This window comes from Orbicella franksi, chromosome 5 (genome assembly GCF_964199315.1).
Source record: "Orbicella franksi chromosome 5, jaOrbFran1.1, whole genome shotgun sequence".
NCBI lineage: Eukaryota > Metazoa > Cnidaria > Anthozoa > Scleractinia > Merulinidae > Orbicella > Orbicella franksi.
In genome coordinates this window covers 17,578,277-17,592,431 of record NC_138149.1, presented here as the reverse complement: position 1 = coordinate 17,592,431, position 14,155 = coordinate 17,578,277, and the positions used below count along the sequence as shown (strand labels likewise).

Genomic DNA, 14,155 nt, shown 5'->3' with positions numbered 1-14,155 from the left:
AAAAGTCCACCCATAAACATGTGCTCCTACGAACTACAGGGGGTTTCTTTCCCTTCGTTATCTTTTCAATCAGGAAGCAAAAGTGTAAACACAAGACAGGGTAAAAATCGTTTAAGCTTATCAAAATCAAGTATTTGGGAATTTTTTTCCAAGTTTGTGTGCGTTTCACATCCCACTCAGAGTTCAGATCAATATACTAAAATAAACAAGACAAGTGTAGAGAGCACAACTTTAATCTAAACTTAACTCGATGTCGGTTGAACGTGGACTAGTCTACATGAAAAAACGTAAGTACTATAAACTGCAAAGCTCTCAACGAAGGTCCAGCTTGATTGAACGATGGATCTCACAGGAGATCTAATCAGCCAAACTTGAAAAGTAAAACGATAATAAGCTAGTCAATGACTCCTGCAAGGCTGGCACAAGGTCGTATATTTAAAACAATATTTCGGCTGGCCCCAGGTTTAGATGTTACTAAATTATAAAAATGAAATTACAATATTATATAATGGTGCAGATGTTTGTCCTGGTTTCGTTCATTGAAAAGTGTTCGTTTCGCTCAAATGAGTTCATCAAGGTCGTCGAATAAGACACATTCTCATCAAAGCTTACCACATTAACGTGAGACAGGTCACTTTCCAGCAAACAAATGCTCATCTGCTTGTCATTTTTAACGCCTGGACGAGTCAAATGCTCATGAAATTCAGCCTTCAAGTTGGCCATAGTACTAATTCGAACAATCGAGGTCAACTCCACTTCAATTTCGCGAAACACTTAAGGTAATTCCTCTGAAATAAAAGTGACAATAGATTTTTGTTCAAACTTTGTCCACTGAATATTTGTCATATGATAACTTCAATTTTGAAATAAAAAAGGGGGGTGCCCATGCTCATTAAGGAGCAATGAGGCATTGAAAATGCCCCATTTTGGCATTTTTTAATGCTTATCATAAGAGCGCATTCCCAGTAATTGTAACATCTTTGTGAGCCCGGACTCATAAGAACACGCATTAACCTACAGTCAATACAATGTGTCGGACACAAATAAACGTTTTAAGTTTGATTCAGACGGAAAGCTAAATCCTTGATTAAAAATTTGAACCAAATTTCTTGACGTGGTTACCGACTGCAAAATAGAAAAGACCACAGTGTATCTGCTATTTTTCTTATTTATTCAATTTTCAGCAATAGAAATTAAATCAGTCTTTTCTCACGCAAAGCTTATGATTAGTTGATTACAATGACTGGAAAAATAATTGGGGTACCCGTGCTCGTTGGTGAGCTAGAGCCATTTTTCAACTGACAGAGCTCAATATCTAGGCAAATCCGTTTTCAATGTGCGCGTGCACGAGCCCGCGCTAATGACGCCATAAATTATGCGCAGTAAGGATGCGCAATGCAAATGTGAGGAATGACCTTAATGGTCGTGTAAAAGCTACAAAATCATCAATTCGAGCTGCTACGATGCACGCTTTGAGTAGTAACCGCGCAAACACGATAGCGAGGCTCGCGCCGACTGCACGGTTACTATTCCAATATGGCGTCGGGCTCGGTTACTATTCCAGCATGGCGTCGGGCTCGGGTGTTCTCGTTCGGGCCGACTTTTTGAGTGAGTGACACATTTGCATATCGGAGTCCCCGCAACAAACACGTTTGCGTCCTAGATAGCTACGGGCTCCCACGAAAGTGCCTAAGATTCTTCGTGCTAGTTACCGTAGTAAAAATGTAGTCAATCCACCATTGGGAATTCTCGGTTGTCTCCACATTTGAGGATATTGTGAACATCCTGTGTTATCATACATCTCAGGCCGGGACCCAACAAAATCCGGCATTCAGGGAAGGATCTAGCTAAACTAAAAATTTCAAACACAGGATTTCGTGACGTTGGATATCATTTTTAAAGTTTTGAAATTTGAATTCAAATCGTTCATACTGCACATTTTCTTGCGTTTCATATAGTAACGGTTGTATCAAAATATTGTATTATTACTGTGAAACTCAGAAAACCGTGAATACCAGAAATATTTAAGGATTATTATTGTGTAGTAAGGAAAAAGCCAATTAAGCGTGAGAAAACTAAACCGCAAACACCAGCGGTAATAAGCCAGGTTTCGATATATCAATATTCTAACATGGCTCTAAGACTTTCAGGACAGACTTCTATGTTTGATGGTGTTTTCTTTGTATCCAACTCTCTTTTGGGAATTGAAAGACAAAGGAAACTTAAAAAAATTACAAATCTAACCCGAAAGCCTCGGATCGATGTTAGTCATGTTAGACTACTGATCTATCGAACGTGGCCTATTGGCTGTGGTTTTGAGGTTTTCTCGCGTGTTCTGAACTTTATTGTGATTGGTTCAGTACCAAATTAACCTTTTGGAATAAAATCCAAATGTTCACGGTTTTCCGAGTTTCACAGAAATAAAAAAGCAATTGCACAAATTTTAAATCCACAGTCCAAATTACTGAGTCCTCACATTTCTAAATTTTATGGCGAGGCGACCATTTCCGGTCCGGGATCATTTACGGGACAATCTGGGGATCATTTCCGGTCCTGGGAACATTTACGGTACAATTTGGGGATCATTTGCGGGCCTTTACAAATCAGTTGCGGGAAGCTGGGTGGAATTAACAGCAACATCACTTTTCATTATTATGTGGACACGAGTGTTTTACTAGAGAATCCATCACTTGTAAAATTCATACGAAACTGTAAAATCGCAAATAGTCACAAATTAAAAGGTCATTCCAGTTGTCGTTCGTGCTGTTGAGTGACGATAAATGGGAGATTAATTTCTAAAACCTTAGAAGTGGTTCTTTGAAATTGAAGTTTGGTTGAGGAAATTCTGGTTATTACATACGCCGAGTATGAATGTGTGATGGGAATTGATTAGCAGTTCACGAACGAGATGACAAAATGGAAAGAAAAATAAACAAGTTGATAAACAAACGGTGGTAAAGTAATGATTTATTAGTTACTACAAAATTATTGATTTGCTAAGTTTTTATGTTCAGTGAAAAAAAATGAGAGTCCAAAAGTCTCAAATATAATTGGTCTGGTTTGTCATTTTAACCGGAGTGGCGGTAAATGTTTCAGGCATGAGTAAAAGTCTTGCTGATACAAGTGTTGTTTTTGTATTGTGACAGGAACATCCTCTAATGTTGTTGGGTTCGACATCCATTTTTTAGTTCGCAGTTCATCCAGAATGTCTAACTTGTAATACCGCCATTTTTCGCCAGCCACAAAACTTCGGAAAACCTGTCTCCTGGAAGGGATTGCTTTGTCGAGTCGTTGCTTCATCTCTTCTAATCTGTGGCCGTGATTATGTTTACCCATAACACTTCTTGAAATTAAAACCAGTTCAACCTGAAAACATCAGGGACCAGTTGTTCAAAGAATGGATAAAGCTATTCACCGGATACATCGCTATCCACTGGATAGCGTAAACAACTGGGGCCAGTGGAATTCATTCTGGAATATTGTTTTCTATAAGAGAATAAGTACAAGCAACATGCACAAGCGCAGTAAGGTGTTGTTAAGTGACGTCCTTTGTGATCTAATTGTGTGGTATGTTTCTTATGCTTATGCTCATGCACAAAATCAAAAAACAAAAATGTTTATTACGTTTTTATTACGTAAACAACTGGGGCCAGTGGAACTCATTCTTGAATACTGTTTTTTATAAGAGAATGAATACAAACAACATGCGCAAGCGCAGTAAGGTGTGTTAAGTAACGTCCTTTGTGATCTAATTATGTGTGGTATGTTTCTTATGCTTATGCTCATGCAAAAAATAAAAACAAACATGTTTATTACGTTTTTTCCGCTCTGAACTTACGGCTAACATTTCCTCACTCGACCCGGTCGCGCTTTTAGACGGATTCCCCCGTCCGCACTCAGATGCTTGGGGACGAATCAGTAACAAATTTCAGTGGTAATGATCAATAACTGACAAGATGTTCTTACCTTATTAACTGATACGATGCTCATTTTCGAGAAATTCTCTCCAACGCCAAAGTAATCTCCTTCACCCAGACGGCAGATAACAAGGAAATGCTTTTTGACGCGATCGTAAGTTTTTACTTTAAAGACAGGATTTATTCTGTTATCTGTATCCACTGGGGGTAAAATGAGTCTTCTTTTGCCCACAGTAGGCGTCCTTCTCACAAGAGTCATTTCTTGTATAACCTGACACTGGCCAGACCTTATGAAGTAAGCAAACTCTCCTGGGTTTCCTACGTCTCGAAGAATCACCTGAAATAAAGGAGTTCACCATGTTAGGATGGCTGCCCTGTGAGTAAATCTGAATCTGATTGAAATTTGCCTTGTTTTGTGATAGTCATTGAACCGTGTGGAATGTAATTCGGGGTGTAATCAAGCGAGTATGGTTTCAAAATCAGACGAGCGCGCAGCGCGAGGCCGATTTGAATTTACGAGCACGAATTCTCCTTGAATTGTACGACACGAGGTCCAATTACCACAATAATAATAAATTTCGAGATTAAAAAAGTATTTTGAGAACTTTTTTTTGAGCGAAAAAGTCAGTAGTGTTTTTCCATAACTTATAAAAACTGAAGGGAACATTAAGAAGGAAGCCATTAAAGCTTTCCTTGACGGGGACATTGTGTTGTGTTCTTGAACAAGACACCTTACTCTCACAGTACCTCTCTCCACCCAAGGGCATAAATGGGTACCGGCGAACTTAATGCTGGGGGTAACCCTGCTGTGGACTAGCATCCCATCCAGGGGGAGTAGAAATACTCCTAATCGCTTCATGCTACAGAAACTGGGATAAGCTCTGACCTGATGGGCCACTAGGCTCGAATGCAGACTTAACTTACATTGAAGCTCACGTGACTGACGTGCGAATAGCGAACGTATCCAGTTACAAAAAGTCGAAATTGGACACGTGATCGCGCACCGATTACGTGACAAATAGGAACCAATCACGATCGAGAATTTGTTATAGATACGATTACAGGGCATACTGAAAAGCCGAACAAATTTTGTCGGGTTAGTGAAGATGGTCGCTTTTGAAGGGAAATTTCCAAGCCAAGTGAGTTCCGCAACATGCAAGATAGAGAGATCTTTTCGCTTTGCTTAAATGCGAGAAAGCTAAGCGTCGCAGTAAAGAGTATTGTTTACTTATCAAATGAAAAGATGAAAAGAAACCATTTTCGACTTTTACACGCGCGGCTGGCCGTCTCCTGTAAAGTCGAGTAACTGATCACTCTGCTTTTGTAGCTGATCATTCTGCTTTTCGGGGTTGTATAAGGCATTTGCTTTCTTTGAGATTAAAGCTCGTAGTAATCTAAAGCAGGGGTTAGAATTTTTTTTTCAATTTAAATCCAACCATGAGGAAGAGAGATTTGGCTTATGACCGACTGAAGTGCATCGTGTCCGCTATAGAAGGAAGTGAACTTCACACTCAACATAGCTCACCCAATGCTTTTCAAAAATAGTTTATTCCATTTGCAATCACTTGGCGTAAAATTTATTTTGTTATTTGTCATGTTTTTTCTAGATACAGTTTGTTGAATTAAGTAATGTGCATAAATTTGTTGCGTTGTTTCATAAGCGGTTAGATAATTTACTTAAATAAAGAGAGCGGCAAAAGTGTATAAATAAATTTCGATCAAGGAAAAGTTCCTGTTTACAATAAACATACAATAATAATTATCGGTGCTGATAGGAATTAGACATAGTAGCATTTGCCACCCGTGGCAACTCACTCTAACACTGATATTCAAACAAACTACAGTCATGTTACAAAAACAACTTGGAAGTTGTTCGTATGAATTTTACGAAAAACTAGTAATATCTGACTGTCTTCTCGTACTGATATCATAAAAGTCTTGATATAGAGATTTAAAAGTCTTGATAAACGCCTGCCTCAAATCCTTGCTAAAAACAACATAGATGAAGGGATTAATGGCTGAGTTAATGTTCGGTAACGTGTACACGAAAGCGATATTAATGAAGTAAAACAGACCGCTTAATTCAGGGTTATCATGACTATTCAAGCACGTTTGGCACCAGGTTTTCACCAATAGGATAACGAAAGTTGGCAACCAGCAAATGACAAAAGCGCCGACCACTATGGCCAGTGTTTTAGTGGCTTTTAGTTGTTGCTTGTACAAAGTTTGATTTTCACTGCCTTGACATGCGCTAGGTTGAATAGGTGTTGTTAATCTTGAAATAGCGCGGAAATGTTCCATGGCGATCTTGAAAATGTAACAATACGTGCAAATAATTACCACGAGAGGGAAAAAAAAACCCATAATTGCAGCGAAAGTGTAAAAGTAAGGATCAGGCTTGTAGCATCCGTTATCGATTCCCACAAGCTTTCCAGTCGGAAAGGTCCAATTGGTCAAGCCAGATGATGCCACAATCAGCGAGTAAATCCACACAGAAGATAACATTAGCCACGATGTCTTCCTTGTGACGATTTGGTAATATCTTAGTGGATACTTGGTGGCCAAAAATCTATCGATACTGATTAATGCTAAGTTTCCGATGGAGGCGCAACAACAGAATAGATCAGCCCATATCCAAAACAAACACGCGTCTTCACTGAGGCACCAGTTAGTGTTATGTAATGTCTGATGGATGCGAAAGGGCAGCGAGAACGTCGCCACCATTAAGTCCGAACAGGCCAATGAAGCGACGAGATAGCTGGTCAAAGTGTGAAGACTGCTGTTGAACAATACCGTCAAACACACTGAAAGGTTTCCCAAAAGTGTGGTGATGGCGATGATGATGAGAAAGCATAACTGGGCGATAAATGGTTTGAATGTCGGTTGTCGACACAGCTCGAGTTGACTTACAACCGTCGATGTAATGTTATCACGAGTCATCGACATGGCTTTTTCTGATGAAAATCCAATGAGTATTTGTCTAAGACGACACCACGCCGCCAAAGGAGATCTTCGTAGTTAGAAACTTTAATGTTCCTGATAAGAATACTGCTGCAAATCTTACTTATAAACCACGTCGAGATTCTAATTTATTCAACTGAGAGTTGAACACATTAAACACTTCGCGTGTGAGAGTTAAGTGGATTTAAAGAGGCCCAACTTTCGACGGAAGACGAAAAAACTTGGTCAAGCCGCTGAGGTGGCGTGTATTGTGTTCTCTCTGCAGACAGGTGAAAAACAAATAACACCACTGACTCTCTGTACTGTGGGAGGAGTCTCGGCTCTAGTCACCTTCAAACAAAAACACGAAATTAAACGGAAACAAAAGACATCAGAAACTAGACAGGTTTAGAAATTTAGAAGTGTTCAAGTCTTGTTATATCAGTTGGTTTCGAAACGATTTTATCGTGATGAATTTTGGATCCGGTGATACGGTGATATGGATCACATTACGCATTGACACACGGTTCGCGCCTTTTGCGTTTACTCAGATGCTAACCCACACAAAACACGACAAAATGCCGTACATTTTATTGACTTGAAATGGCGTGCTGTCATAATTTGCGACAACTCCATCAATCATTTTAAGGCGAATTAATAAGATGTCAGACGTGTTTTATCCGAATACAACAACTGTTGTCTTGCACAACAATGGCAAAATATCATACAATCTTTAAATAACAACATAAGTCAAGATTTACGTCAGTAGAAGTATTAGGATTGTAGGAGGAAATGAACAGAATTTTAATAACGCGTGTGTAAATACAATTTTCAAAACTAATTTTGAATAAAGGGTGATTTAAGAAAACTTTTTTTATCGCCCGAGCCGTCCCGCTTAAAAAAAATTAAACTTCTTAAAACTTTCGAATTCTTCCTGCTCACAAATACGCCTATTTGGAAGAGACTTCTATATATCACTGGAATAAAACAGTTTTCTTTTAATTAAATAAAATTTTAAAAACGTCCAAGGATTGCATTTGGATTTTAAAAGATGTCAAAGAGCTTGCCAGTGCGTTGGCGTAACAGCTGTGTTCACCTTGTGGTGTCGTTTTGGAGTAAACAGTTGAAGTTGATGGTTACGACCACCACGTATTAAAAAAAAAAATTTCTCCCTCGATGAAAACAAAGACATCTTACACACCTTTTTAATTCAATAACAAATAAATTTCAGCTTTTTTAAAAAACCTTTAGTAAGACATATAATGATGTACTTGGATCCGTCAACTGCTAACCATAATCACGATTAGAAAAATGAAATATTCACTAATTTATAGACATACGCATCAAAAGTGAAACGTGATCCTTTCAATTTGGTTGAATTAACATTTAATACTTCATTTCAATCAATTTGTTTGAAATATTAAATCCTCCAGAAATAAACTTTCAATCATTCTATCGTCAAATCATTTTTTCTGTTTTGATTGCATCCTACTTCCTTTTCAAACCTGAAATCAAGTGAAACCAAAACTTCTGGATTTGCTTATTTATTAATGACTTGTAATGAACGTGCCGTGTGGTTGTGTTCTGAAACATGATCACATGGTTTGCAACTAATGGGTAGCTCCAAATTGAATACTTCACATGAAACGTACCAAAATACAGCGAAACGTATTCTGATGTCTGAGCACATTAACAAAATTATATAAGGTTGTAAATGAATATTGTAAGGGAATGTGCTTCACTTCAGTCTGAAGGTTCAGTGCTGGGAGGCCAGAATACCACACAGGAGAGTCAAATACTCCTACTTGCTTCATGCCATACAAACCAGACATGTATGTAGAACTTTGCATTTTCACCCTTTTGGTATTTATAAGGCAGTTAATAAAGTCCTTCTTCACAGCTCATCGCCTTCTGTGCTTTCTATAGTCCAATAGCGGCATTTTGATTTATATCATTTTATACCATTAAGTTACGTGAACTCCGACGGAATAAATGCCGCATTATTCAAACTGAGGAAACTACTAATTTCGCTTCCCTTCTTTTATTTTATGGTTTTGTTTGTATTTTCTAATTCGTCCGGTGTTAATGTTCTGAATTTGAATAAGTTCGTGTAAACATGTTTATACAAGGCAAGATTCACACTTGACCGAAATATCAGATCACGAATGAAATATGCTTCACCATGAACTATCCATGGTTTCATTATGAAACGTATCCACATCAAACATGGCGGCCGAGAGCGGAGAGGAAGCGGAGACAACTAAAGCAACAACATCCAGGTCCATTGTTCGATTCCCGTGAAAGTACACAATTATAAAATCGTGTGAACAATACAATTATGAACGTCTTGTGGAAACGTGTTTCGTTTATGCATGTGTACTCTAAGCAATGTTTCGTTGTTAGTCAGTGGTTAGTGTTAATGCAGTAGTAATTACCTTATTTTCAGCGAAATACACTGGAAATACGAAGTGTCTAAATGACCGGCAGCTGGTCAAGGTTTTAAATAAACTAAATGACCGGCAGTCAAAACTTTTTTGTAGTTTACACTAAATAGCACTCCGGTATAGCCTTAAAGCACTCCGGTTAGTGTGAATAGCGCTCCGGTTAGCCTGAATAGCGCTCTGTTAGCCTGTTTGCGGTTAGCTTTCATTAACAATAACAATAATAATAATAATAATAATAATAATAATAATAAAACGGGTAAAACGATAAAACGGGTAAAACGATATATACTTCCCCCGACACAGCCAGTTCGTTTACAAACTTGTTCAGACTAAGCTGTCGTCAAATTTATTGCTTTGTCTTTTTCATTGCTCAGTCAAACGTAGTGTGCAGTCTAACTTACTATACCTAGTCCTGTTCAACGTATTGCGCATGACTGGTTCACTGTATTCAGGTGACCAGTGCATGAGTGATATGAGTCTGTCTGTCTAACGCATTTCATTTCATGCAGTTAGTCTATAAACTTATTACCATTGTTAGAACCATTCAACCGAAAATTCCTGAAATTCCTAGCCTGCGTCGCAGACGGAAATTTACCCGCGGTAGGCAGAGTCTGCGACGCAGGCTAGAAATTCCGGGAGGAAAGTCAATAGGTCTTTCCACAGGTTGCTCGGCAACGTTTAGGCAATTTCTTGTATTTCGAGCAACTTTTTTCGTTTCGGGCAACTTTTTGCATTCTGAGCAATTTCTAGTTTTCTATCATCTCTGAGAAATCAGAACAGCGTTTAGTGGTTAAATTGGCCTTGCTTCCATATTTCACAATGTTTTAGTAAACAATTTATTTAAAATTTCCTGTGAAATAGAAGCCACATTCCCCCTACCCCCTGGAGCAGATCATGGGTGCAAGATGCATGCAGCCGAGCTGCTAGGTCAGAGGGGTTTTTTAATTCAAATGACGGACGAAGATTCACACTCGACTAGAATTTTTACAAGATTAATATTAATATTGATGCGTAGTCTTTACTCAATTTTTTTGGATTTAACTGAGGACAAAGTTATTTAGCAACGCCGGTTACGCTGCAGAATTGCACAAAAATGCTTTGAAATCTTACTTTTGTTGTACTTTTGCGTCAGACCAATTAAGGAAGAAAGCAACAAAATTTTATTTTTGTTTTTTTGTTTTTGGAGCAACTTTTGAGCAACTTCCGTTACAAAAAGCAACTTTTGACTTTTTTTAGTTACTTTTGACTTTTTTAGAAATTACGGGCAAGTATTTGGGAAACCTCGAGCAACTTCTGGAAAGCCCTACAAGTAGAACGGAAATTCACGACAAGAAATTTCTGCAAATTTCAGCATATCTCGCAAAGCTGTCCTCTTTACCGAAAATTCGCCAAATTGTGTTCCATTTGTCACTGGAAATTTCCGTAAATTCAAAGCGGAACTGTTAATCGAATGGAAAGCGCTCGTAGTCCAACTTATTGCCAAGGTGACATGAGGTATTTCCCACTCTAACTCATTGCCCACACCACTCACCGTGTTTTGCGGGTACTCTACAAGTTTAGCTGTTGTATTCAGTTGTTCTAATTCTTTGGTTGTGTAGTCGCTGAAATAAGGCAGTGACCTCAACAAGGATATCCTTGTCTCCCATTCCTGTTGATGACCTTTCTTCAAAACCTATCGACCAGAAGACATAAGAAGAAAATAGTGTTCTGAGCGGTGATCAATATCATGACGAACGTGAAACTTTGAAGTTGTCAAAAACCATGTACCATATTAAAATCCGGTTTGTCTACTGTGAGGAACTCTGCCGTGCCCTTACAGATGATGGTTGCGGCCCTCTTGATGTCATGAAGAAGCGCCAGCTCACCAAAGGAGTCTCCAGCGAACATCTCCCCTACGATCTGAAATGCCACAAGTATGAAGTAATAACCTCTTACTAAAGGAGTGCGAGGGGAATATTGGCCCGAGGTCATGGTAGTACGCACCTCGCTGCGCCGGGTCCGCACAAAAACGGCCGAGGGCCAATATTTCCCAGTAAGGCACGAGCAAAGTCTTCGGATCCACAGCTACTTTGACAATGTTATGACTAAATTCATGATCAATAACGAACAGACTATTGAAAGACTAACGTCAATTTGTTAAACAAGAAATCCTTTATCGACCAAGCTTGTTCGGTGGACCTCGACTCTGTCTCTGTCCATAAACGCGCCAAAAAAAAAGAACTTGGCCAATATCCAGACATCTTGACCTCGTGCTTGGTTAAGTTAAGTGACGTTTGAAGTGATTTTATGCCAGGCCAGGAAATCGTTCTTCATTGAGGGCATTGATTGGTTAGTCAATCTTCCTTTTACCGCTTTCGCTAGCTTATTAATTCATCCGCACTGCGTAACTTCATAAAAACACATTTGCTCTATTTTATATAAACAAGACAGTTACCTGCTTCTTGGAGCATCCTGTGCGTTTGTCTGTCTCTGTCACTTGAATTAACACATTTCCACTTACGATGAAGTACATGGACCTTCCAGGGTGACCTGGGTTGAACAAAACAGCATCTTAATGATAAAAAACATACAGTGCAGGATCGTTACTCACTTCAGTTTGCCTGCACTCGTTGTTTACCTACCGATCTTTATGGCAACACGCTGAAGTAATAAATGTAATAAAAACATACACATGAATTGCTGTTGAAATATGAATTGAATTAATACATTGGATCTACTTCGCCTGTTAGTAACTCTCTACTATGTACAGTTTTTATGTCTATCGTGGGATATTCCACTTTCAAACCTCGCTGTGATTGGCTAGTGTTGAATCTGTAATAAAAACCCATAAACGGTTCCAAGTTACCAAGATTAAATTTTCCCTGAAGCTGTAATCAATCCTGGACTCTTTTACCTTGTTGGACAACAACTCGTCCATCCCCAAACTGCTGGAAGTATACAACTCTTGCAAGCTCTTGTTTGATACGTGATGTGTAACGATTAAAGCATTTCAGCTTATCTACCACGCTGTAGATTAACTGAGGATAAATAACAAGATTATTACGTTGTTATCTGTAACTTAAACAATTCCACGACCCTGATAACGTTTCGATAATAGCCGAGAAAAGGGATGGTGTACGTATTAACTGCAAAGACACTAGTGTCGGTCTTTAAAGAAAACACGCATCATAAAATTAATTTAAAAGGGACCAATGTTATGAGCAGTGACAGCCCCAAGTGATTGACGGACGATGAAGAGGCAATAATGAAAACACTTTTTGCAGTGATAGAGTTTACATAGTATATTAGGATCAGGGATGGTGCATTTTTCAGCGACACAACCCGAACAGCTTAACACTTTCAACTTAATTATATCTTGTTTGAGTTCGAGAAACAGATTTGTATATGACTTGTCCGTAGCTAAAGTCGCCGGTCACATGAAACCATTTCATTTGATTTTCAATACTTTTGATACAAATGCACAATCTGAACTTTCAACAGGAAAAAGAAAACAAAGAACTTGTATCTTTGTAGTTTAAATCGCGTAAAGTAAGTCTTTTTAAGAAATAGTGGAGAGGCACATTAATATCTCCTAACTGAATTTGGAAAGCGCCCTGTTCTTTATTTCTGAGGCAGAGAAAAGCAAATTATGTTCACATATTTTTTCTATTACCAAAAGCTCACACGACAGCGGTTTTCAGAGTCAGGTGAGTTATTCACAAGCAACCGCAGAGAGATCTTAAGCTGGCATTACCTTCATTTCGTCTTCTTTCCTTTGCCATGGGTTTTTCATGAGAATAAATTTGGCTTTCTTGGAAAGATGACCAGATGAATGCACCGCTGACTTGAATGCTATTAACAATAGAAAGAACATTGAAATACAGCATGTAAAACTACTTGACTTCTTTCCTTTGCCAAGGGTTTTTCGTAAGAATAAATTTGGCTTTCTTGGAGACATGACCAGATGAATGCATCGCTGACTTGAGTGCTATTAACATTGGAAAGAACGTTGAAATACAGCATGTAACAATACTTGACTACGCTGTTTTCTCGGGTGTTACAGCTCTATCACGATAAGAAACAACAAAAGCCGTGCACAACGCCCCTAAGAACGTAACTTATAAGATACAATAAAACAAGGAAATTTGTTCACCATTGACATTGAAAGATAAAACCACATCAGTTTGGCCACTTTTCTGATGAATATGGAATTCTTTACTATGTTCGTCCGCAATTTTCGTCTGCAGGGCTTTGGTCCACCAACCTTGTGACTTCACTGAACGAGCGAGGCGGCGAAATCTTTCTATCGGTGAAAGTTTCGATTCTTCCGTGTCATTCTTTGCCGAAGAGGCACTCTCATTTTGGTCATCGTCGTTAAGCAAATTGCCAGAGGATTTCATGTTCGGTAGGCTGTGCTTCCTACAGCTTTATGAGTATTTAGTAACAATTAGAGTTCACCAAACGGCTATGGGCATGAAATACGTAAGAATATACCGCGAACGACATCATAATCAGTCGTAATTGCGCGCGCACGCGCGAAGTTGACAGCTGAAAAGCTACATGTAAGATGAAGGTTTTGTACGAGACACTGTTTGGTTGGTTGATTACAAATGTTAGTTGAACAGATTCACTGTTCAGATAAGTTCGCCTGTTTTATTAACGCATCTTTTTTGTCTGCCAAGGTAAATAAGGCTAACACTTTATTTATTCTTAACGTTGTCAGGCTTCTTGTACCATTATAGGATGTGTTTTAGCACGATGTCTTGAGAAAAAACTGTCATATGCTCTCCCTTTTATCAAGCTCACTTCCTGAGACATTTTGCCGCCGCTAAAATTAGTTTTAATTGTTGGCGACTCATATCTTGAATATAGCTT

At 38.7% G+C, this 14,155-nt stretch overlaps 2 protein-coding genes across 2 annotated transcripts; both read right to left on the bottom strand.

Annotated features, from left to right (window-relative positions):
- Nucleotides 1-2,766: 2,766 nt before the first annotated feature.
- On the bottom strand, nt 2,767-13,717 carry LOC145487839 (uncharacterized). The gene is made up of 8 exons (XM_081466633.1): nt 13,434-13,717; nt 13,035-13,132; nt 12,195-12,318; nt 11,736-11,830; nt 11,069-11,200; nt 10,833-10,973; nt 3,967-4,254; nt 2,767-3,366 (listed from the first exon to the last, which is right to left on the bottom strand). The coding sequence occupies exons 1-8, from the start codon at nt 13,678-13,680 to the stop codon at nt 3,064-3,066; spliced, it is 1,428 nt and encodes a 475-aa protein (XP_081322759.1). The 5' UTR covers nt 13,681-13,717; the 3' UTR covers nt 2,767-3,063.
- LOC145487472 (alpha-1A adrenergic receptor-like) lies at nt 5,373-7,597 on the bottom strand. The gene has a single exon (XM_081466256.1). The coding sequence runs from the start codon at nt 6,861-6,863 to the stop codon at nt 5,802-5,804; it is 1,062 nt and encodes a 353-aa protein (XP_081322382.1). The 5' UTR covers nt 6,864-7,597; the 3' UTR covers nt 5,373-5,801.
- Nucleotides 13,718-14,155: the final 438 nt, after the last annotated feature.